This window comes from Ochotona curzoniae, unplaced genomic scaffold (genome assembly GCF_017591425.1).
Source record: "Ochotona curzoniae isolate NIBS_2020 unplaced genomic scaffold, NIBS_Ocur_1.0 contig_1071, whole genome shotgun sequence".
Taxonomy (NCBI): domain Eukaryota; kingdom Metazoa; phylum Chordata; class Mammalia; order Lagomorpha; family Ochotonidae; genus Ochotona; species Ochotona curzoniae.
Genome location: NW_024464939.1, coordinates 27,186,328 through 27,212,148, shown reverse-complemented (window position 1 = coordinate 27,212,148; position 25,821 = coordinate 27,186,328). Strand labels below are relative to the sequence as shown.

The window sequence follows — 25,821 nt, the reverse complement described above, 5'->3', positions numbered from 1 at the left end:
TCTGCGAGATTCAGGTTTTGCCATGCAGTTGTTTGCATTGAGTGCCACGGAGTTACTGAAACGTGGCTCTGTTGTTACATCTTGGACAATATTAAGATGCTTCTTTCTTGGAAAGGATAATTTCAAGGAGAACACTGTGAGGTTGTATTTGGTGTGGGTTACTTAATGAAACTGAAGTTAAATTTTGGTGACATCAGGTGAATTGAAGTCATTGGCTTCCTTTCATAAACACTCCATTTGTGATGTGGGGAGGCACAAAGGGAAAGTCCAGTGGTTGTTTCCCATGTCCTTAAGTCCTGATCCTGTTTATTAGATTTATTTGAACTCAGAAACGTTACCTGTGATCACAAGCCTGCCCCTGGCTGTGTCCAGCCCATCTTTCTGAGCCTGTCATCTATGTGTGACCAATATCATTGTTGAAATACATTATATTGCCAGTAACTTGGCACCTGTAGATCTTAAATTTTGTGCTGTGAAAGGAGACTCCCAGTCACCTTCCTCCATCTTACACAAGCACCCGCATCTGCGCTGGTTTGCTTTCCCCTGTAGATGACCACAATTACACAGCTTCCTTGCTTGGGAATTTCCAGTTGCAGTGGATTTTCTGTTCTTCCTTTCACTTTATGTTCCATAGCAGTCTGCTACAGTTCATCAGGAAGAACATTTAGGTCAGAAACTGCTTTTATAAATATTTATTTATTCATTTTGAAAGAGTTAACAGAAAGAAGAAATGAGGAAGGGGGAGAATCTTTCACCTGCTGGTTCATTCCCCCAGATGACCACAGTGGCAGGTGCTTGGACAGGAACTTCCTCCCAGGCTCCCACATGGGTGTAGGGACGCAGAGACTTGAGCCATGTTCCACTGCTTTTCCCAGTCCATTAGCAAGGACTTAGATCAGTAGTGGAGCAGCTGGAACATCCTTATGGGATGCCGGCATCGCAGGCAGCAGCTTTAACTACTGTGCTGCCGTGCTGGTCCCTGGACTAGGCATTTCATTGTCTACATGTTGGCATAGATTACTCACTTAACATTGTAGTAACATAGGAAACATTTAGCATTGTATCTCAGGACTGAGTATGAAAGCTTACATTTAAGAATATGTTATCTTAAAGAGAACTTTGGCTATCAAAATAGGTTTGTGAAAGATTTTACTGTTTACATTGTATGTAAATAACATACACACACACACATATATTTATTTTTTTATCTAGAGCAAGAAGCTTTTAACAAAGCCAGCGTGTTACTATATTAATGTTTTAGGGAACTCTACATTTCAGTGTTGTGTTTTGTTTTTACCTTGCTGTTACCTCTTTGTAGAAGCTTGAGGCTGTTGAGACATATTTTGTATTTCTGCATTTTGTTTCATAAGTCACAGTTCGAAGCATCTGAAGTGTGCATTTGAAAGGGAGATAGTGGCCTAGAGAATGTTTGTTCCTGAGCAGATTGTGACTATTTATCTTTTCAACCTGCAATTCAAGGGACAAAAACGTCTAAGTGACTAGTAACAGGCCTTTTGCTGAATGTTTTCACAGTTAAATTATTAATGTTAATCTTTGAACAAGCCTAATATGTAGTTTTTGCTTTATAACATCGAAAATGTACTGGATCCTGACTTCTTTCATGTGTGATTAAAGCTCATAGCTTCCGGTGCCCCCTCCCTTTGTAAGATTTATTTTTGTTTTTATTCAAAAACTAGAATTTACAGAGAGGAGGAGAGACAGAGAGAGGTCCTCTGGTTCACTCCCCAAGTGGCTGCAATGGCCAGAGCTGAGCCAACCCAATGCCAGGAGCCAGGAGCTTCTTCAGGATCTCCAACACGGGTTCAGGTTGCCCAAGAATATGGGCCATCCTCCACTGCTTTTCCAGTTCATGACCATGGAACTGGCTGGGAATTAGGGCAGCTGGGACACGAGCCATTGCCACAGGTGGACGATTTGCCTGTTCTGCTACACTGGCCTCTCTAGCTTCCTTTTAAACTGCATTCTTATGGGTTAGATAATTCCATTATTTAGGAATCAATTCTTGTATTTCTTTTCCCCACTCTGTTCAGTACAAACAAAAATCATTCGAACACTTAGATTAATGATAAGACTTTTCCTAAATGAGGTGCTGATATTGATATTGATTGGCAAAAACTGTCAAGCATAACCTGTATTCACTCTAGAAAATGAATTCCATTGGTCTCGATGTTTTTAACTTTTTGAGTAACATTCTCTAAGTGTTGGTCTAAAGCATCAGACAACTCCAGGGCTTATGAGACTCCGGTAGCATTATTACTATGCATGTTTTTGATTCTTTATTGCAAACTCTGGTTTCAGAAATGCTATCTGTGTCACATGCCATAGCCTTTTGAATTGCTCATTAGTGAATTGTAATTTCACACTTCATTTAAAATATCCTTAAACATTCTCTCACAGTAAAAGGTTTCGCACAGTAATTAAAAGACCCAGTTAACAAAGTCTGAGAAGTCTTGATTTGGTCATGGTTAATGGTTTCACTAAATTGTTCCATTTCAATTACTAGAATTTGCCAAATATAAATTTTGTATTTCTGTGGCTCAAAATACTATTGATGTTGCAAAAGTGAAATAGTGGTTCCTCAAATGAAAGAAACGTTTTGACTGTTTCTCTTTTTTCCCTTTTGATACAGATTGAGGATGAGCTTTTTAATCCAGATTATGTGGAGGTTGACCGGATCATGGACTTTGCACGTAGCACAGATGACCGGGGAGAGGTAACAGGAAATCATGTGTTTTCCGCAGCGGTGCTTCACGCATCTCCTGTGTGCTCATGGACGGGGGGAGAATCCTAGAGCTGGTCCTGGCCACAGCCTTGCATTGTGGTCTACATTTACCTGAAACTCGTTTGCTATGATTTAATAGTGTTAATTTTTTTTATGTTTAGTAGGAGACTTAAAAAACAGTTTTCAATATGAAGTGTATATTTTGACTGTTGCCTTGATTCTAGAATTTGATCAACAGAGAATTCAATATACTTTGGTGTATATCTATCACATAGCATGATGTTCCCATATATGTAATTTAGAGCGGTTTTCTGGCAGAATGGAGTTTGATGTTATTTAGAAGTTGGTGGACTTCATTTGATGTGCACAGAGCATAACAAGTTACTTCTGTTTATGAAATCAGAGTCTTGCCATTTTCACATTGGTTTGCAGAACCTATAAGGAAGGAAGAATAGACAAATTAGTGAATTCTGAGCATTATATATTACAAATGATATGCTTACCCAGCGTGAATTCTGCTATTATTGGCTTCTTACATTGGTGGCATTTTGTTTGTAGCTTGGATTTGCTCATCTAGAGAGAGTCTGGAAAGGACTTCCATTTTACTCCAAAGCGTGTGTATATGCCATCCTGTGAGGTTTCAAAACCACTTCAGTAACATCATCTCTGCTTTTCTAGTTTTGCTTAGCTGTACTTTTAAAAAGTTTGTTTCATGACATATTTTATAATATATAGCAGTTACTTTTACCATCATGATCAGTGCGTCTTGGTTCTGAAATGAAGGTCAACAAATCGAAATGTTTCCTATGATAAAGAAAAGGGGAATCCTACTAATCTATATTATTCAAAATATTTTGCCTTTCAGTCTTTTGGAGTTCATATAAAGATATATTATTTTAAGAAATAATAAATTTTATTAGGCAGCTATCCTAATTTGTTTCTCATTTTTAAGAAACTATCCAATTATGTATACATGTTAACAGTAAGTTGATTGACTAAATAAGTCTGAGTCAGACACTTGATAAATGAGTTGTACAGGCAAAAGCAAGGTTTAAATTCAGATTTGTTATCTACTAGTTATTCCTTTCCATTGTGTAGCTTTTGAACATTACCAGTGATATTTAGCTAAAGAGTTAATTTTTTCTAATGCTGCAGTTTTCAGGTTAGGCTTGAGACAAACTGTTAAAAGAGATCATAGTTTTAAAATCTGCCATTTCACTCTTCCTGATGTTGGTGAAGTGTCAACTGACAAAGTAGAACACGTGTTTTTCCTTAATATTGACATGAATTCAAATGAATGCAATTCTGGTTTCTTTAAACCCGGCCCAGCCTGTGACTCACTATCTGGTGAAGTGGTGCTCGCTTCCCTATGAAGACAGCACGTGGGAACTGAGGCAGGACATAGACCAAGCCAAGATCGAAGAGTTTGAGAAGCTCATGGCCAGGGAGCCGGAAACAGAGCGTGTGGTAAGAACTGGCTCGTGACAGAAGGTTCAGTTCGAAAAGAACATAGTGGTGGTCCTTGGGAAACCACTAATGGGGTCTACTACTATTTTTGAAACAGGAGCGACCTCCTGCTGATAATTGGAAGAAATCGGAGAGTTCCAGGGAGTATAAAAATAATAACAAACTCAGGGAATACCAGTTGGAGGGAGTAAACTGGCTACTTTTCAATTGGTACAACATGTATGTACAGCACTTTTTTTTTCTTTACTTTTAAGAAAATCTGTAGCTGTTTTCCTCTGCTATCATTAAAAATATTAAATATTTAAGTTACAAATATTGAATATTAAAAGAACATAAATAGTATTTTGATATCCTAAACATTTTAATATGAAAGTAGTCACTAAAAGTATGCTTAATATTTATTAAACAAATATTATTACAGAGCTTGATGGAAGTATATAGAAATAATTTGTATTCGTCAGGATTTTTTTTAAAATATATTTTGTTGAGTCTAAGATAACATGTAAAGCTATGTTACTGTATGTTTGAGGGCATAGTAGTGCGTATTTTCTGAAAAGACAGCAGTGTCTGATATTTGTACTCATTATATCTTCCTTATTTTTTTTTTCCCCTTCCAAAGGCGAAACTGCATTTTAGCAGATGAAATGGGTTTGGGAAAAACCATCCAGTCTATTACATTTCTCTATGAGATATATTTGAAAGGAATCCATGGCCCTTTTTTAGTAATTGCCCCATTGTCCACAATCCCCAACTGGGAAAGGGAATTCCGAACCTGGACAGAGTTGAATGTGGTTGTGTATCATGGGAGTCAAGCTAGTCGTCGGACCATTCAGTTGTATGAAATGTACTTCAAAGATCCCCAGGTAAAGCCTTAGAAGTTGTATTCTTTGTATTTATCATATGTATTTGAAGCCGTTGAAAATTAAAGATTTTAATGGTGAATGGGTTACGGTAGAGTGAGAAAGCTGGGGACAGAGAGGGCTAGATTTTGCTAAATTGTTTTTTTTTTTTTTTGCTATTTCTTACCCCGCTCATATTTGTATTAGCTTTATATATTTTTAATACTGATATTTAGGTTTGCTCATTCTGATTATTTTATTAGAAGAAATGTTTTTTTTACCTTGTATAATGATTGAAATTCTTTTTAATAGCATATTAATTTCATTTTGTAAATGTTGAAGAATAGAAATATTAAATGTGAATGTAAGGAATATCTTATATTGTTACTCAGAAGTAAAAAAGTTAAAAAGAAAAATCTTTGATATGCATGAAATATTGACTGTAATACATCCAAAAAGGAAGAATTTATAGTTCACCCCTTAGCAGCAATTCTGTAGATTTTTCTTACCCTAGTTAGCTATGCGAAGTGGTTGTGTGATATTTATAGTCCAGTATTACACATGATAGGATACGGAAGCAGTACATGTGTTAAAACATGTTAAGCTGTAGATAGTAAATTATAGTCCTGTAATTGGATATGGGATAGTCTTATTTTATATATAAATGTATATATATAGCTTTTATATATATGTGCTTTTCTATGTAAAATTTGACCTACAGTTAATGAATTTTACAAAAATATTAAAATCTTTGTTAGTATTTATATTTGGGTTTGGGGCATTTCAAGTTCTATCTAAAATGAATGCTTTTTCATTTAAGTATTTTACAAAAAGTTTCAAAAGCTACACAAAGTTTTAAAAAAGAAGTAAAATGGATTTTGTTAAAGTTTGGCACATTAGAGTCTGTAGCATGTGACTTGATTGGGTACACTTAGAATTTTACTGCGTGTGATCTGTAAGGCAGTTGTGTGCAAAATTTTATTAGCCATTTTCTAATTTTTTTAATTAATAAAAGAATGATTTTTAAAACTTTCACTGGAAGAATCTAAAACCTCTAAAATATCTTGAGAACAGAATGTGTTTTCACATTTTCACAGACCTAGAAGGAAGAGGTCTCAAGGGATACATACATGTTTTGTTTTTGCTATTCATGCCACCTCAAAATAATTAATACTGAATAATTCATAATTTTTCTTTCTTGTAGGGTCGAGTAATAAAGGGGTCCTATAAGTTTCATGCCATCATCACCACATTTGAGATGATTTTGACTGATTGTCCTGAGCTGCGGAATATTCCATGGCGCTGTGTGGTCATTGATGAAGCCCACAGGCTGAAGAATAGGAACTGCAAGCTGTTGGAAGGTCTCAAGATGATGGACTTGGTCAGTGATCCCATTGGTGCATAGAATCATGAGTGACTCGGTAGTTCTGTTGCTCTTAATTTGACTGGGAATTGTGAAGGGTATTTGCAAAGCCTGCCTAATTTGCAGGTATATTCTACTAAACTTTAATCACTCTTAAAAGCCGTTACTTTCCTGATTCTTAATATTGTTAGCTGGTATCTTCATTGAAGTTGTTATTAAAGCAGAAAATATTCATGACTTTTTTTCAATGTTACTTTAAAGTGAGTTTCATTCACAAATGCTGTCATTTCATTAGCTCTTGAATCAAGCTTTACCCAGAGTTCATCAGTTTTGTCATATGCAACCAGTAGGATTTGTGAATTCAAGTTTCAGTAAAGTAGTACCGCTTACCTGGGATTACTTTATTTGGCACAGACATTTCAGAGTTTGAAACAAACTTACCAAACAGCGGATTCTGTCTGGAGTTTTGCATATACTGCCTGCCTCATGCTCTGACAGTTTTACACCATTTGATCAGGTCTTCTTCATTAGGTTATCTAGATTTTTTTTTTTTTCCCCAGGAGACATGCCATGAAATAGCATTGTAGGAGTTGTCAGTGTTGCTGGATCTTACATTCTAGACTACTTTGTGTGTGATTTCTGAGCAATAAATTACAAACCTCAGTCACTGTAGTGCTTCACTCCAGTTGCATGATGGTCATGATTCTTCGCTTTTTGTTGTTAGTGTGTGCTTTCAAGGCAGAGTTGTTATTCAGCATGCATTGACTGATTTGATGGGTTTTAGAAAAGTACAAAAATCTGTTTTAAATTGCTTTGATGCTGACTTATGAGTTGATTTGACCTCTTTTAATTGGAGTTTAGGATGGGAAGGACTATTTTATAATTTTTCTGTTAACCAAGAATGTTATCTTGATTATTATGTTATTTTCAAAGTAAAATGTGTTATCAGAGTTAGGATATAATTTTTTAAAGGTTTGTTTATTTTTATTGGAAAGGCAGATCCACAGAGAGAAGGAGAGAGACAAAGATCTTCCATCTGTTAGTTCACTCCCCAAATGGCAGCAAAGACTGGAGTTAAGCCAGTCTGAAGCTGGGAACTTCTTCCAGGTTCCACATGGGTTCAGGATCCCAGGAACTTGGATCATCCTCCACTGCTTTCGCAGACCACAATCACGGAGCTGGAATAGGAACTGGAACAGCAGGGCAATGAACCGGTGTCCATATAGGGTCCTATTACTTGCAAGGGAAGGATCTAACCAATTGAGCCTTTGTACCAGGCCCCAGAATGTAATTTTATTTGTCCAGCTTTAAGCAGTTCATTGCCTGATCTTAAAAGCTTCAAAACACACTAGAAGAGCCTACACACTTACCACTACTTACTCTTCTTTCCTAGAATAAGTCATAGTCAAAATCTTGAGTAGAAATTGTTTCCATCTGTAGTGCAGGTCACAAGGAACAGCTCTTTCCTGTGTTATACTAAGTTTAGATGCAAATGCACTGGGTAATGTTTTTTTTCAAGAACATTCTCTAGAAATGAAGGCCAACAACACTGCTATCCAGACTTCAGAGGTGTTTGTGGAGTTTACACATTGAGGAGCAGGTACTTCCCTCACAGACCTCCTCGATGGAAGTGCTCAGAAAGCGGAGCCATCAACTTATCCCTCACTGACATGGAAGGGATTCCTTATGGGTGGCTCATCTTCGATTCTGTCATCTCAGCTCACAATTTCCAGAGGTCCATACAAATGAAAGCGTCTGCTGATGGGAAATTAGGTGGATACCATTCCATCAGAGCTGAAACAAATCACTGACTGTTCAGGGGAGAAGCATGGGTGCTGGCTTGACCGAGCTAAGAGGTGATAAGCTCAGTGGCTTTAATCTCCTATGTGGTATTTTGTGATACTGTATTTTTAATTATGGATCTCTTTAATCCTTACTCACTTTCAGATTGAAACTTGGTTGTTTTCCATGACTCATACACAATAAAAGGATTGCATATATTTCATTAGCAGCTGATAGTTGAAAGGAAGCAACATAAAGTCCTTTTCTTTTCTTATAAGTAAATTTTGAAGTTAACAAAAGTATTTTTAACTTTAAAGCATGTATATTCAGAATTTAATGTAATACAACATCTGGGAGAAAATCATTGCAATATCAATAGAACTATATGACAGTAACTCTTTTTCTGAATCTACAATGGTACACTAGAAAATGTTCTTAAAGTATGTCAGTAATTGTGGCCCACCTTACCCACTAGTAAGGTTACAAATGATCAGAACCTAGATTTGTATATTTATTACTCTTATGAATTTAGTCATTCTGAAGGTGACAGTGTTCCTGCATTATCTCCCAGTGACCTTTCCTCAAAGGGGAGTAAAGAAGGATAGAAACACAATGAAAGGCTTCACTTCTTTCTCAGAAGGCTTCGTTAATGGATAAGACAGGATAGAATGCTCTGTTGTCCAGTGTTTACTGAGCATACATTCTGCTTGGCAACTGAGTCTTCTCAGATTCCAAGTCAAGTCACAATATTGCTTTCGAAGCTACTGGAAGGTAGTGATCACTTTCTGAAATAGTTTGACTAGCTGTGCTGTTCAAGTAGAAAATGATAAGACTCCTAAGATTAATAACATACTGTTGTTAAAGGCTGGCTGTCATGAAACAACTCCTGTGTGCTGCATACACAGGAGGAGGATAAGGACATCTAAGGAAAGCTGGAGAAAGAGCTCGAAAACAGGAAGAATTAATTAATAAAATACTTAACTTGGTTCAAACAGACAAAGTTAGGAATAGCCTCTGGTGTTTTTTAAGGTGATTGTGGTATTTACAGCAAAGCTGACCTCTGCCAGTTGGAAACTTTTGCAGAACAAAATAGTTTTTCATAAGCTAGTGTATGTAGAACTCCTTTTGTCTCTAAAGTGAGTCATGCAGGAAGCAGATGGGAGAGATGAGGGCATTGTTGATGTAGAGCACAGAAAGAAGCATGTTAGGTTGTATCTGAGCTTGGGAAATTTAGGGGAAAAATTGGGGAAAAAATCATTTAGACTAGGTACTCAGAGAGCTGTAATACTAAAACACTGACCTAATGCTCCAGGGAGAAAATAAACAGTGGCATGGCACATGTAAGAAGGCTGCAGAATTCTAGAACTCTGCCTGTCCGTCTGAAGCAGGAGCCATGCTCTTCCGTGTCCATCTTCATGCCTGATTTCTGTACTTTGCACCAAGTGGATGCCAATCAGCATGGAGGAGGAGGAGAAGTAAAAATGGTCATCTGGAGAGAGGCTTTCTTGTTGACAGCCTTTTGTTATGATTTGGTCAGTTGCCATTTTGCATCCCGTAGGAACACAAAGTGCTGCTGACAGGAACCCCACTGCAGAACACTGTGGAAGAGCTCTTCAGCTTGCTTCATTTCTTGGAACCAAGTCGCTTCCCTTCGGAAACCACCTTTATGCAGGAATTCGGCGATCTAAAAACAGAAGAGCAGGTACTTAGCACCTCCACTGTGTTGTCATTGCAGAATTAATGATTCATCAATGTAATGGCAAAACATTGGTATTTAAGTATTTTAAATTGTAAATTGTTATCACAATTTTTTGATAAGATATTTATGTGGGTTTCATCATTATGAAGATTGTCTTGTTTGTTTGCTGTCCTCAGGAGGTATTGATTTTCAGAGAGGTGATATACCCTTTGGCAGACTCTTTGGAGTTTGTTGCTAGTTTTGCTGTGTGTGCTGTTAGGGATGGTTTGAGAAGCCCCTTAAATTTGTAGAGCAGTTTGCTACTGGAATTTTCAGGCTCTATTCCTAAACCTTGGACTCAGTCTAGTTGCTTGCTTCTTCAAGCCTACAAGTTTTTGTTTTAGAAACTTGGGACACCCCTATCATATGGGATTTCTGTGAAAAATAAAAAGAATTGTGGCCGAAAAAAGTTGGCTTTTTTAAACACTGAAGGTTCTAGGATGTTAGTGATAATGTTAGGGATACTGATGTGTTTGAAGTAATCATGGAGCTCTCTTGAAATCTTGATCTTCCTGTGCGTCTTCTGTAGCTCATTGTCTGAAACCCTCAGCTTAGTTCAGGGTGAAGTCAGTTTTGTTTGTTTTTCTCAAACATGGTCCTTTTTTAGGTGCAAAAACTTCAGGCTATTCTAAAGCCAATGATGTTGAGACGTCTCAAAGAAGATGTAGAAAAGAACTTGGCTCCCAAAGAAGAAACTATTATTGAAGTTGAACTAACAAACATTCAGAAGAAATATTACCGAGCCATCCTTGAGAAGAATTTTACATTTCTTTCCAAAGGTGGTGGACAAGCTAATGTACCTAACCTTTTAAACACTATGATGGAATTACGAAAGTGCTGCAATCACCCGTACCTTATCAATGGTAAGTCTGCTCCTTGGTGAACTTGCTGATTCAACCATCATTGCAGCTTCAAGTTTCCCATCTGCCCCCAGGTGGGAGGTCTCCTGGTTTATATCCACTCAGTGTGAATTTCCCCAGCTTCCTGTTCTTAGGATTCCTTCTTCTGTGGTTGCAGAAGAACAGTGACCACCACTCGAGCTTTCTCCTACCTTCTTAGCTTAGAAAACATTCGTGCTCCCTAGCCAGAAACCATCAGACATGTTAGCAGCCTGAAAGAAATTAGCTCTTGACTGAGGTTTTGTGGGTGGGATTAAAGAGGAACTCTGGTGTGGGAAGGTAGCTCTCAACTGTCTCAAGTCTTTCTAGAAAGGGTACTCATGTTCCTCATTCTGGTGTCCTTCAACCCTATTCCATGAGAATGAGATTATCTTAAAGCCTTGGTCAAGTTTGTCGCTATTACTGATGAAAAATTCATGACCCTCTTGTTGTCTTAACTCAGATGCGTATTATGTGATTCATGGGTGTTAAAAATTTTATTGCCTATTTCCAGAAATTATTAAGGGACAAGGGTTCCGCCTCTTGGTGTGTGTAAGATGCTCTGGAAAGTGCAAGGTAAAGGGGCATTCTTCCCAGGGAGCCTCCTGTAAGCAGTGGAACCAAGATTGGCAAAGCCCCTGGAAGAACCTGGTGTTTAAGGCAAACCTTCATGGACAGAGAGAATTTTACTAGGATTGTTGAAATAAAGGCCATTTAGGCTCAAGTCCTAACTTGGGCAAGAGGAGGGAGGCAGGAAAACAGAACTTGTCCAGGCATCAGGCTTGCATCAGCTGTCATGCCACCATAGCACCTTCAGTGTGCTAGGACCCTGCTGCGAAGGCCTCAAATGCTGCCACGTTAGCCTTCTGCTGTTGACTTTTAGAGAACCATGGATGGCATGTGAACTGAGCAGTGATGATAAATTTGATTTATGATGCTCAGTCAGGTAACACTATATAAAGAGGGTGAGAACAGGGAGGGAGGGAGCGACAGGAATACCAACTTGGGGGCTCTTTGTTGTAGTCTGGGTAGGGCTTAACCTTGTTTAAAAAAGCTGGTAGCAGACTAATTTGAGGTACAACTGACCAGCGATGCAATAGGTTCCCCTCTAGGTCAAATGAAATAAAGCCTGTTTCTGCCTCCATCACAGTCCATGAGATTCGAAACAAAAATAGTTTCTAGTCTTTCCCCCTTTTGTGCATGCCACCCAGGATTCAGAAGTACTCTTTACACTAAAGGACAGAGAGCTCCAAGCCCGGAAGATGTCCTCAGAATCCAAAACTGAGGTCATCACTATGATAGGCATCAGTGAATTAAAAAAAAAAAAAAAAAACTTGCAGAGAATAATATGTGGTAACTATATAATTGTCATATGTAATGTGTTCAACAGAATGTTCAGGAGCTTTTCTTTTTAAGGTTTGTTTTCATTGTCAGATTTACAGAGAGGAGGCAGAGAGAAAGATCTTCATCTACTGGTTCACTCCCCAAGTGGCCGCAACAGCTGCAGTTGAGCTGATCCTAAGCTAGGAGTTTCTTTTGCAGATGCATGGTCCCGAGGTCTTGGGCCATCCTTGACTCCTTTCCCAGGCCACAAGCAGGGAGTCGGAAGGGACGTGAAGAGGCCAGGACGTGGACTGGCGCCCATATGGGATTCTGGCACCTGCAGGTCAAGGACCCCAGCCACCAGGCCACCACACTAGGCCCCATGAGGGTTTTTTTTTTTTTTAGGGTTTTGTTTATTTGTCTGAAAGAGTTATAAAGAAAGGCAAAGTGGGAGGAAAGAGGACATGGGAACAAGAGCTCCTCTGTTTGCTGGTTCACTCCCCACTTTTCTACAAAAGCTGAGACCATGCCAAAGCTAGGAGCCTCTTCCAGGTCTGCTACGTGGGTACAAAGGCTCAAGTACTTGGGCCATTCTGTCATGCTTTCCCAGGCAAATTATCAAGGAGCTGGAGCGGAACTGGAACAACCACTACTTGAACCAGCAACCATATGGGATGCTGACACAGCAGGCTGTTGCTCAGTGAGCTGGGCCCCAAGTTTACAAGTTTATGTTGAGTTAGGGTTAGTCAGATGGTTGGTGGTGTGGTGTGGATGAAGCATATACATGCTCATGCATACATTCATACACACACGTTTTGCATTTAGTTTAATAAAAAGAGAATAATACCAAAGGAGAACGTGGAAAGACGTGTTGCCAGTAGGATATTTGTAAAAGGAGAAATTGCAGTGATGTTGGTTAAATGGCCACTCACAGTGCCATCACATCCCATTTAGTCACATGTTAACAGCATTCCTTAAGCATTGTAGAGAGGTTTTCCCCAAAGTATGATTAGTTGGCCAGATCTTGTCCAGGGTCATCCTGTGTAGATCTTTTGTTCCCCGGGACTTTTAAGACTCCCTAAGACTTGGCATTTGTGGCAACTGTTCTGGTTGGTCAGATCTTCAAGTTAGGGAGTTATGTGTTAGGCGGGCATCCCTATAACTTTTTGGGGGTACTTACAGTAAAAAAATAGAAGCATACATAAAACATAATGCTGTTCAGAAAACTTAGGTTGACACTGTGTTTCAGAGGTTGCTCCAGTGTACTTATTGCCCTATTACAGTCTCTTTGCCTTTCAAATAAATAAAAATTTTTTAAAAGATAAATTGAATTTGAAATAAATCCTGATTGAAGAATTCAGCAGTAGCTTTTGCCAGATAAGAAAAAATGTGCCCATGTTTTTCATTTTAATCATTCATTTAATCATGAGAAATTATTGGAAGGGAAGAAAAAATGTTCTCATTTACGAATAATACGCAAAACAAAATTTTTAAAGGTTTATTTTCATTTACTTGAAAGGCAGTTCTGGAGAGGAAGAGAGGGAGAGAGGAAAGACTGTCCATCTATTGGTTCACTCCCCAGGTGACCACAGTGGACCAGACTAAAACCAGGAGCCTGAAGCTCCTCCTAGCGCTCCCACATGGATGGTGATGGCTCCTTGCTTTTCCCAGGTGTTTAACAGGAGCTGAATCAGAACTGTAATATCCTACACATGAACCTATGGCCACGTGAAATACCAGTGTCACAGGTGGCTACCTAATCAACACATCACATTGCTGGCCCCAAAACAATTAAGTTTTCGTGCTGTTTGAGTTATTTGTAGTTTCAAAAATGTTTCCTGAAATGATTCAAACACATCTAATATTTGTCAAAATAATTTTGCTAGAATAAATGTCACTTCATAAAACATTAAAAAACTGTATTTTCTGTTAGTTATGGGTTTATTGATAATTTAAAAAACAGTTCTTCAGGTACTGTAGAAGTAATATCTTACTTCTGAATTGCAAGTAGCTTACAATGTATTACAGAATAAAGACAAACTTCCTAAGAAGAGCTACTATAAACTATGGACATAAATCTATTTCCTGTCCTTGTGAGGGCCTTCTCGTTCTTAGAGAACCTCAGTTTTTAAGTTTTATGTCTTAAAAAAATCCACCTTTATTCAAGAACATTTCTTGCTAATGCTTTTAGAAAGCATTTTGTTCTTTTTTTTTAAGATTTATTTTACTTTTATTGGAAAGTCAGATATACAGAGAGGAGGGGAGACAGAGAGGAAGATCTTCTGTCCAATGATTCACTCCCCAAGTGAGCGCAACAGCCAGTGCTGCGCTGATCCGAAGCCAGGAGTCAGGAACTTCTTCCAGGTCTCCCACGTGGGCGCAGGGTCCCAAGGCTTTGGGCCATCCTTGACTGCTTTCCCAGGCCACAAGCAGGGAGCTGGATGGGAAATGGAGCTGCCGGGATTAGAACCGGCACCCATATGGGATCCCGGCGCTTTCAAGGTGAAGACTTTAGCCACTAGGCCACTGCACCAGGCCCTCATTTTGTTCTTTAACTCTTCCTAATAAAACTGCAGTTTTTTTCTTGCTTAAAAAATACTGAACATAAGCTTTTTTATTCATGTACAAAAGGGAATGAGGAGCTGTTAGTTCTGTGACTGGCACTTGGGTCAGGAGCCTTTAAAGAAATGCTTTCTGGAAGGCCATAGCACTTGGTGAAGACTCTCAGGAACTAATCCACTCTCAATTCAGTGTTCATTAATAATTAACAGATTGTATTTCTGCATATGAACATGTCATGAGGTAACTTTCACAATCAACCTTAAATGAAAATAGAACTGGGCTTCCGTTGCATCTAGTGCTCCTTGGAGAAGCACCAGCTAAGTGGCTGAAGTGGCCTGAAGGTGCCTTCCACACGCTCCTGAGGTTTATGTGTCCCCACCTGGTATTTTAGTCATTTCCCATATGTAAGACCAGTGGTAGGAAAAGTACTTTAAAGTTTTTGGTACGGTTTGTTCTCAGGAGCATCCCATTGGATGAATTCATTTGTGTTTTCCCAAAAATCGGTGAGCACTGTGGCCATGCCCTAATTAACCCCACAGGCTGCAGAAGGCCAGGCCGGAACTACATTATTCTGGTTAAGCTGCCTAAGGGCTGAAGGAAGCTTAACCCGCTGCTCCCTGAAGAAGCATGTGTGTGAGGTCAGGGGAGGAGGTGGCAGGACTTGATTGCTTAGGAAGCGTCATTTTCTTGAAGTTTCTTTCTAATGTAGCTAAGGCTATGTGAGGCTGTTAGATAAAGCAGGTTAAGCGCAGGGTCTTAAAACTTTGACTTTTCTCAAATCTATAAAAGACTTGTGTCTAAGGAAGTTATCGAATGGAAATGAATGTGAAAGGAGATTTAGAGACTGTTACCAATAATTTATGTTCCGATTCCCTATCTCAGTAATCTGTGCAAGTTAGTCCTGAAAATGAATTCCATGTTTCGAAGGCTTTTTGCCTATGTTAAAATGTGTCCATAAACCCAAAATAATGCCCTTACACTGCAATTGTTAAGACTCGATTGCTTTATTTCTTGGTTTCAGAACAGATTTGTTATTTGTGTTTATATTCAACTTGTAAACAATTCTTCATATTTTTAGCAATTTAGCTTCCAAATTTTCTGTAGGTATCTGGCCCTTGGCTTGTTTCTGCCACTTCTGACTTGACAGTCTGTTGTTGAAATTCAGTTTTTACAGACAGCAAACATTTGTTTGTTGAAAATGTGATTTTCCCCCAAATGCCTCAATGTGTGATGCTTATAACTTTGATCCCTTTGTGAATACACGGTTTTGTGTGTGTGTGTGTGTGTGTGTGTGTGTGTGTAGCCTCAACTTTGATAAAGTGGATGGATTCTTGTTCATAAACAAGAGTGTGGTATTCTGGTTCCTACAGTTTGCAGGGGGTTTTGAAAGCAAATTCATTGTTTTTAGTAATAAAAAGCTTTTACAGTACTCACATTATGCTGTCCAATCTCTGCAGGTGCTGAAGAGAAAATTTTGGAAGAGTTTAAAGAAACACACAATGCAGAGTCTCCAGATTTTCAGCTCCAGGCAATGATCCAGGCTGCTGGCAAGCTAGTGCTGATTGACAAGCTGCTGCCGAAACTGAAGGCTGGTGGCCACAGGGTGCTTATCTTTTCCCAGATGGTGCGCTGCTTGGACATACTGGAAGACTACCTCATTCAGAGACGGTGAGGGCCACCGTATCCGAATAATATAAAGCAAATAAAAAATCACCCTGCACAGGGCTCTGAGAAATTCACCGAGAATTGACATCTATGAGGAAGGGGATAGAATGGGGAAAATGTGACACATCTCTGTTTCAAAACTCTTGATGTAGATAGTAGTTACCCTGTGTGATGGCTACAGGGAGACAGTGGGTACCTTCGTAGGTAGTTTTTTCATCTGACTATGGGAGAATAGTTCAGTTTATCTTACTGTTACAAGTGTCAGCTACTTTTAGAGATTAACTATTCTACTGAAGAGGAAGTAAAATTTGAGTATTTAACCAATTGAATGAAAAACTTCTAAGAAATTTTATCTGGTGCGAAATTATTTCTGTTAAATCTTTCTGCTAATGCATAACCCATATTATAGTTCTTAAATGTAATAATGAACAATTATGTTTGAGTTCTTTGTCAGGCCTTCTTTGTTATAGTACTGATATTTTTTAGGTACCCATACGAAAGGATTGATGGCCGAGTAAGAGGCAACCTCCGCCAGGCAGCTATCGACAGATTCTCCAAGCCAGATTCTGATAGGTTTGTTTTCCTCCTGTGTACGAGAGCAGGAGGCTTAGGCATTAATCTCACTGCTGCTGATACCTGCATCATCTTTGATTCAGACTGGAATCCCCAAAATGACCTACAGGTAAACACAGAAGAAAATCTTCCTGATGCCTCAAAAAAGAAAAACCATCATTCTACTGTGACAGACAATCTGTAGCTAAACTATAAGTTGTGTGTCGCTTAGACCATTCCCATGCTTCCAGGCAAATCAACCAACTGGAAACAAATTTGATAATAATGTAGTAGGAAATTTCCTATTTCATTAACTCTCTTCTGACTACATCTTTATTTATTGGAATGTGTGCCTTTATAACTGGCAGCTGAGTCTTGTCTTTCTTAGCTCAGGCAGGCTCCAATAACCAAGTTGTTGGTTGGATGACCCAGGTTGGATGACTTAAGCCGTAGACATTCATTTCTTACAGTTTTAGAGATTGGAAGGCTTAGATCAAAGTGCTGTAAGGGCTGGGTGCTTGGTGAGGCCCTCTTCATGATTTACAGGCAACTGTCTTACAGTGTGTCCTCACGCATACTACAGAGAGCACTAAGCGGTTTTGTGAGATCTCCATCCTCCTGACCTAATTACTTCCCTAAGGCCCCGCCCCCACACACCATCCAGCAGGATCCAAGTTGCCACTTAGGGATTTTGTAGGTACACAAACATTCACTCCATTGTAACAACCCTTAATTTTCCTTTTCTTGTAGGCTCAGGCTAGATGTCATAGAATAGGACAGAGCAAATCTGTGAAAATCTACAGGCTGATTACAAGAAATTCCTATGAAAGGGAGATGTTCGACAAGGCTAGTTTGAAGCTGGGTCTGGATAAAGCTGTGCTGCAGTCCATGAGTGGAAGAGAAAATGCTACCAATGGGGTAAAACAACCTTCTCCAAATCCTTCTCTTCATACGGGTCCTCCTTGTTTAACTAATACACAGCATCAATGGTTTAAAGCACATATTGTCCTATTTTTCTTTGCTGTCAATTCATTTTTTTTATTAGTCTATGAACACATTATTTCTAAATTGTCTTAAATATTTTAAATGTTTCTCTAACAAACCAGGTACAACAGCTTTCCAAGAAAGAAATAGAGGATCTTCTCCGGAAGGGGGCCTATGGTGCGCTCATGGATGAGGAGGATGAAGGCTCCAAGTTCTGTGAAGAGGATATTGATCAGATTCTCCTGCGGCGGACCCATACTATTACCATTGAGTCCGAAGGAAAGGGTTCCACATTTGCTAAGGTGTGAATGGATTCAAAGGGGCCGGACTCTCCACAGAAAGTACCTTGTAGAACCACTCACTTGAGATAGGCATGTTTACTTTGAATTAATTAGCTGTCAGGTCCCTGAGGAACCCTTGGTGTACAGATGTTCTTTGTATCCTGGGTTCCCCTGTCGGTGTGGGACATCAGAAGTTGCCTTTGTCTGTGCTTTTGACCCCATCCTCTGCATTAAAGAAAGCCTGTCACATCATCACCTTCCATGTCTTTCTGCATCCTGACTCCTGAAACCACCTTTATGAAGTGTATAGTCTCACTCTTATCTTTCAAAATTTTATTCCTTCTAGCCATGACTCTATTATTCTTAGTCTCATAACTAAAATTCACATGAAAATAATCCAATTGAGCTGTCAGCTAACCGCTCTTTTGTAAACTTTCAGCTTGTACTTCTCCAAAGTTCTGTCTTTACTGTGCTGGGCCAGGCCCCTGTCCAGCACCTGACCATCTCCTTTTCAGCCCCTTCTGAGGCTTTGTGTACATTTTGTTCCAGACAGCTGCAGCAAGACCTACTGTGTACTTTCATTTTTAATAGCTTTATGAAAATGCAACTTACCATAAAATTCACCAGTGTTAACTGTGTGTGAATCACCACCTCTTGTATTACAAATGTGTGCAGCCATCACCCAAGACAAAGTTGAAAATTTTTCCATTATCCAGAAAATTCTGAGAAGTTTGCCGTGGGTTTCTAGCCTTCATGCCTCTTGAACCCAGCATGGTCTGGGAAGCCACTTTATTCTGCTTTGTTTCTGTATGGATGTACATGAGGCAGTTCCTCCAAGTGAAGTTGTACAGTGTGTGATCTTTTGTGCCTGACCTCATTTGTTTAACATAATGTATTTGAGGTTCATCCATGTGGTAGCATATGTCAATAATTTCCTTCTGGTCGCTGAACAATATCCCTAAATGGAGATTTACCAATTGCTAGTCAACATTTGGGTTATTTGTCCATTTCACTAGTTGATAATGAAATTTGGATTGTTTCCACCTTCTAGTTATTGTGAGTGTTGCTATTCTGAATCATTTGTGCACATATTTTTGTGTGGACATATGTTTTCATATCTCTTGGATAAGTACCAGGACTGAAATTGGTGAGTCACATTTTAAGTCCTTTGATTAATTGGCACACTATTTTCTAAAGTGACTATGCCATTTTTCCTCCCTACCAGCAACATTTGAGAATCCATTCTTTGCAGATCTTCAACAGTACTTTCTATGATCTAACTTTTTAGTTTTAGTTATCTAGCCGATATTAAGTGGTATCAGATTCTTGTTCTGCGTTTCCCTGGTGACATTGAACACTTTTTCAAGTGATTATTGGCCAAATCCTAACAGTTCTTTGAATCTTCTGGTAAACTTTCTATGTCAGATAATATGATTGTAGATGTTCTGATCTTAATTGTTTAAAACTGCTGTATCGATTTCTTTCATTGCTCATGTTTGGTACATTATTTGAGATGAGATCAGAAAATATGCTCCTGTTTTCTCCTAGATTTTGCTCTTCCATTTAGGTCTGTAATTCCCCCGAGGGGGGTTAATTTTTGTGTGTGGTGTGAGGTAGGAATCCAACTCTTTTTCCATGTGGACCATCAGTCGTCCCAGTTGCTTCAGCCTGGAAGGCTCTTCTCACTCAGTGGCCCTCACCATCTCCTGCACTCCTTCCAGCCATTTTCAGGCTCCTTGTAGTCCATGAATTTCACTTTTTGAAGAATGTCATTATGGCCTGTCTCTCTCCTCTGTTTTTACTAGACCTGTTTTTGGTCCTTGTAATCTCTTCCTGAAGCCACAACAGGAGCCTGTGGTGCTATTTTCTCCCGTCCATGCTTTCAACATTGGTATGTCCTTCCTGACAGGACATGGGCATGATTTTGTCCATCCTGAGATGACTTCTGTTTTCAGGTAGTGCACACTTCCTGTAGCATGGAGTTTTGTTTTAATATTTATTTACTTGAAAGGTGGAGTCACAGTGGTCGAGGGAAATAGATGGTGATATCTTTCATCCACTACATGTCTTCCATGTGGATTCACGGGCCTAAACACTGGCACATTCTTCTGCTGTTTCCTGCACCCCTTACCAGGGAGTTGGATCAGAAATAGAGTAGCCAGATCACAAGCTGTCAATCAGGGGTGCTGGCATTGGCTTTACTCGCTATGCCACAGTGGCACCCTCAGAGTCAGACTCTGTTTAACAGCATATGCAAGTTCTGCTTGGCCTTGCTGCCACCTCCCTCCAGCTTAGTCCTTGCCTAATCCTCTCTGAATACCACTATCCCCTTATTCTACCTTGTGTCCCTGCCTTCCGAAAGTGAAGAAAGAAGGAAGGAAAGAAGAGGATGGAAGGGAGGGAAAGGAAAGAAACAAAGGCTTTGTTTTCATGTCTTTATTTGAGAAAGTAGAGAGCAAGTGAGAGAGTGAGAGAGCTTCCATCTGATGGTTCACTCCCCCAGATGCCTGCAATGGTTGGAGCTGGGTGGGGCCAAAGCAAAGGGCTGGAATGCAATCAGGTCTCCTGTGTAGGTGTCAGAAACTCACTTACTTCAGCCATCTCCTCTGCCTTCAAGGGCACTCAGTAGGAATCTGGATTCAGAACTGTTGGAGCTAGGAGTCAAACACAGGTGTCTTACTCACTAGGCCAAATGCCAGCTCCTCCTCCATGCCTTTTCATGAGCTGTGCTAGAAGCATTGCCACATGCTTTCCTGTTTGGTGAGCCTATTAAACACAGTCCTGGGTGTATCTTCTGGGAGAGTCTGTTTTTATTTGTTCCCAGCAATCCCCTGCCCTCATCTGAATATCATTTCCATGCATACATACCTTTGTTACCTGTCATTACCTTGCTGCCGTGTGATCCCCTGTTTCCTGGTGTCTCAGCCCCTGGATGGTGAGCTGCCTAAGTTGTATCCTGGTCTTGTCTTCTGCAGCTCTAACACAAGTGGAGAAAAATAAACTGCTGCTGCTGCTTGGAATTCGGCCTCCGAAAGAAGCCTCGCAAAGTAATGCATATTTTTTCTCCTTTAGGCTAGTTTCGTTGCGTCCGGAAATAGGACAGATATTTCCTTGGATGATCCAAATTTCTGGCAAAAGTGGGCTAAGAAGGCTGAACTGGATATTGATGCCTTAAACGGGAGGGTGAGTGAGAAGTCCCATTCAAACTCTGATCTAACCCATGGCCATTCTTTGAGAAATTTCACATGCATCTGCTTTTGTTGTTAGAACAACCTGGTGATCGACACTCCAAGAGTGAGAAAGCAGACCAGGCTGTACAGTGCAGTGAAGGAGGACGAGCTGATGGAGTTTTCAGACTTGGAAAGCGATTCTGAAGAAAAGCCCTGTGTTAAGCCACGACGCCCCCAGGACAAGTCACAGGGCTATGCCCGGAGTGAGTGCTTCAGGGTGGAGAAGAATCTGCTTGTCTATGGGTAAGTCAGCCCAGTCATTGGTAACAGTTGTTAGGTTTCCCAGTTGGTGTAGAACAAATGCTTGATTTGAATTTGTGTGGCCCACCCTCAGGAGTCAGATGAGTGCCTCTAAGGTGCATCTGTCAGGCAGGTGGCTGGGTTAAAGTGCTTGGATCCTCACAGATTTGGAGAGGTCGCCTGAGGTTAAGGGCTCTGCTCTGTGCTTTCCAGATCCAGTTTTACTTGTTGATTATTAATAGCTCAGGAGAAATCTCAGTTACAAAATCTCCAACTACAACAATTCTTAATATTTTCCTGCTGTATGAAATTGGCAAAGACAGTTAATTTCATTTGATAAACTCTTTATCCATGAGTGGGTTTTTGAACCTTGTGGGAGCATTGTGTTTCTCCCATGGGACTACAGGTTCCTGAGAGGCAGGTCTCGTCTCGAGGTCATTGCTAAATCACATGCTGACCCTTTGAATGGCAGGTGGTCATTAAATAAAATTTTCTAGCAGGTTTTGGACTGTAGGCAAATACAGTTAAAAGTTTAAAAAGAAAAGATACTGCCTCCAAAGCAATCTGCAAATCTAGTGATGTCCTGCCTTTAATGTCTTCCTCCGGCTGACCAGTGCTTTCAAAATGAATACCAGCTTGGTGTGGCTTACAGAACTCTCAGCTAGTCCTTGTCTTTCTCATGGGAAATCCAAGCTTTTGTGGGGAGGAAACCTTCCTTTCCTTCAGTGTGCCTGTCATGTCTCACCTGTCTTTGCACAGACCTTTCTCCACCTCCCACATGCACATCTGCCTACCCATAGGCTTGATGTGCGTCCCATCTGCTTTCCTGGGACAGCCAGCATAGGCATCACTTTGGCACTCCACCTGCTTCCCTTTGTACTTATGTCATTGTTCTACAGCTTGAACTCACCTGCCCCTCCTGCAAGATTCCAGTTTAACACACTGCGCACTTGGTACCCTAAAAGTGCATAGTGTGTTACGAGCAGACACACAGTGCTGAATTGGAATGTTTGTCTATGGAAGCAATGAGGTTCAGCAGCAGCCCATCCTCTCTCTCTCTCAACAGCTCTGTAGCACTGCTCCTCATCAGCTCTCCTCTCCTTTCTGTGCTTCTGTGGGACAGAGACTCACCCCACCCTAGCTGCTTTGCTGCTTCTTTTACCTGCTTCCATGTTTCAACTTGATGATAGAATGAAGGGCTTCATTGATTTCTTTGAAAGTGGACTGTATCAGTAACCTCTGAAGCAAAGCAGTTTGCTGAATACATACTGCCTTTCAGTTGAGCCCTCTCTCTTTGCAGTCATCACTGTGCATTGAGCACCTACTATGTGCTGGGCACTGTGCCAGGCTACTCTGTGACATGTGGGATAACTGCTCTGAGCAGCACAGGCATGGTTCAAGCCAAGCTACTGAGCCAGCAGCAGTGGTGGTGACCTGAAACGCAGCTGGGACAGGGAAGCACTCAGTGCCCCACTGATAGAAGTACACCTATGAGCCATAGTTGCACTGTGACCCCCCCCCGGGGGGGCTAGAAGGAGGGAAGGAAGGAGGTCACCAAAGATGACCTGTAAAGTTGAACTTTACGGTCATGAGTTAGCCAGGGTAAGCACTATCGGGGGTTGCAGCAGGAAAAGAGTACCAGAGAGAAAGTGGAGTGTCCAAGACCTAGAGGTGACAGAGATTGGGAGAGCTGAAAGAGGTTCCCAGGAATCAGAGAGGACTTGGGTATGTCAAGAAAGCTAACAGAGCAAGACAAGCCCGAGAGAGAAGACAACCCAGCTCTGTTGTCATAGAAAGCCACGGAGACGCCATTTTCCCAGTGGCTTGGTTGCTGTCACCTGAGGCAGGTCATGGCCTGGGCAGTCTGCAGTGCCTCTCCCCTCCTCTCTTCCCTACTTCACCCTGCCCCACAGGTCCTAGCTGCAACAGTGCATCAGTGTTTATGTTGGGATTAAAACATGGAATGGGTGCTAGTGTTGAGCAGTGTTTTATCTGTTTGGTTCTGCCCGGGGTGCTTTCTCCTGCCCACCTTGTTCTGGGGCCTGAAAGATTAGTGTCTTTCTCATGAGGATCCTTTCCACTCCGTGTTACAAAAGAAACCTCACAGCTTCTTACAGTCTTGCCACTTACTGCGGCACCCCCTGGAGGGATCCCTAGCAGTGCACGCTTAATTTTAGAGTCATCATACCTGCCTTGAGTCACCTTTCATCTCAGGTGGTTGGTTAGCATTGAAACACACAAAATGTGACAAAGTAAAGCTAAGTGTGCCATTCCCAGGTCCCCAGGTTGTAGTCACACTGTGAAAATGGCACCATGGCCTGTCTCTGCCGTGGTGAGCATGTCCTTTGCCTGAGCTGCTGCAGTTCAACACCTGTGCTTTGCAGTGGTGAGCTGATGGATGGCCCATTGTGTAAGGGGCTTTGACTCTTGTCCCCAGGATTGTTTTGTATCACTTGTAAAAATATTGCTAGTCAGGATTCAAACTGAAAGATGGCAACTGCGTGTTCAATGTTTGCTTTGTAGCTGGGGACGGTGGACAGACATCCTTTCCCATGGACGCTACAAACGTCAGCTCACTGAGCAAGATGTTGAAACCATCTGCAGAACCATCCTGGTGTACTGTCTTAATCATTACAGAGGGGATGAGAATATCAAAAGCTTCATCTGGGATCTCATCACACCCACGGCTGATGGCCAGACTCGAGCCTTGGTCAATCATTCCGGTAAATCTGCTTTTACAAAACTCGTTGTGCTTTGGGGGTCACAGAAAGCCCCCAGAAACCTTTGTGACACCTCTGATAGAGTTGTGGCAAATGGCCTGTATTATTTCTCTGCATTATACATTAAAATGTCTGATTCTGACATTAATTTGAAGCATAAAAGGCTTCCATAATGATACTGATGCTGCTTCTAGGTTTATCAGCCCCAGTGCCAAGGGGAAGAAAAGGGAAGAAGGTGAAGGCCCAGAGCTCACAGCCAGTGGTACAGGATGCAGATTGGCTGGCTGGCTGCAACCCAGACGCCCTGTTCCAGGAGGACAGCTACAAGAAGCACTTGAAGCACCACTGTAACAAGTATGTGACCACAGCATGGATGGGCAGAGCCAACTTCCTGTTTGTTCTTTAAAATAACATATTGTGGAGACTTAAATTGTGTAATTACTTCCTTTGTATAGCCTTATTTTTCATGAAATGTGCCAAGTTACAGGACTGTTAGGTGCTGATCATTTCTTTAAAATGGAAAAAACTATCTTGCATATTACTTGTCATGTCTGAGTGGCATTAATTGTACTCACAGTGCTGAATACTCATTACAGTTGTCTCTGGCCGAAACATTTCACTGTTCCCGGTGTGAACTCTGCATCCATTCAACAGTCACTTGCCATCCTAAGCCTTGGCAACTACCATTCTCTGTTCTGTTTCTATCAGTGTGTGTATTCTAGGTTTCTCATGAGAAGTCTCATGCAGTATTTGTGTTTCTGTGTCTGGCTTATTTCATTTAGCATGGTGTTTTCAAGATGTGTACCTGTCAGAATGCCCTTGCTTTCTGTGGCTGAGTGGTATCCCACTGTGCATACATCATATTTTGCTTAGTCATTCATCTGATTACACGTGAGTGGTTTCCAACTTTGGCTGTTAGAGGTAAAGCTGCTGTGAGCATTGCGTTTGGTATTTGACCAGTTTGTGTTAGAGAAGTAGTAAACTTTACAATCTCACCTTCAGCTGCTCTCAGTGAAAAAGACTAGGAAAAATGTGCATAGTTTTGGCTTAGCAGTATCTCAGTTAGTGGGCTCATTGTTCTACCTTTGGGCTTGGCCACCTATTCCTTTCTTACTTTTGATTCCAGAAAGTAACGATAGGTGTTTGAAGAATAATGAATCTGAATCTCTTTCGTTCTAGAGTTCTCTTAGCTATCTGCCTGCTAAACTGACCTCTGCATTTGTTGGTGTTTCCTTACTCTGAGTGTACATTTTTCAGCATCGGTAGTAAAGGCAGCAATGTGTTACAACAGCTTTGCCTCCTCCAAGTTTTGCATAAACCCTATAGGACTGAGTTCCCTTATGAGTCAAAAAGCAACAGCATAGGATAGATGCTTACACCTCACGTCAGAGCCCTGCAGTGAGCCTGGCTCCCAATCCCAGGTGCCTGCTAATGTGGACCCTTGAAGGCGATGG

General features: G+C 40.7%; 1 protein-coding gene across 3 annotated transcripts in view; it reads left to right on the top strand.

The window, feature by feature from the left end:
* Nucleotides 1–25,821, top strand: part of CHD7 (chromodomain helicase DNA binding protein 7) — a 193,145-nt gene that overhangs the window by 147,669 nt on the left and 19,655 nt on the right. For all 3 annotated transcript variants that reach the window (XM_040995066.1, XM_040995072.1, XM_040995056.1), the window contains exons 9-23: nt 2,651–2,734; nt 4,073–4,210; nt 4,308–4,429; nt 4,830–5,073; nt 6,254–6,430; nt 9,753–9,896; nt 10,540–10,795; nt 16,153–16,363; nt 16,847–17,042; nt 17,663–17,830; nt 18,019–18,198; nt 21,250–21,360; nt 21,445–21,650; nt 24,171–24,370; nt 24,562–24,721. In XM_040995066.1, the coding sequence (XP_040851000.1) occupies nt 2,651–2,734; nt 4,073–4,210; nt 4,308–4,429; nt 4,830–5,073; nt 6,254–6,430; nt 9,753–9,896; nt 10,540–10,795; nt 16,153–16,363; nt 16,847–17,042; nt 17,663–17,830; nt 18,019–18,198; nt 21,250–21,360; nt 21,445–21,650; nt 24,171–24,370; nt 24,562–24,721 (2,597 nt within the window). The remainder of the gene's footprint in view (nt 1–2,650; nt 2,735–4,072; nt 4,211–4,307; nt 4,430–4,829; nt 5,074–6,253; nt 6,431–9,752; nt 9,897–10,539; nt 10,796–16,152; nt 16,364–16,846; nt 17,043–17,662; nt 17,831–18,018; nt 18,199–21,249; nt 21,361–21,444; nt 21,651–24,170; nt 24,371–24,561; nt 24,722–25,821) is intronic.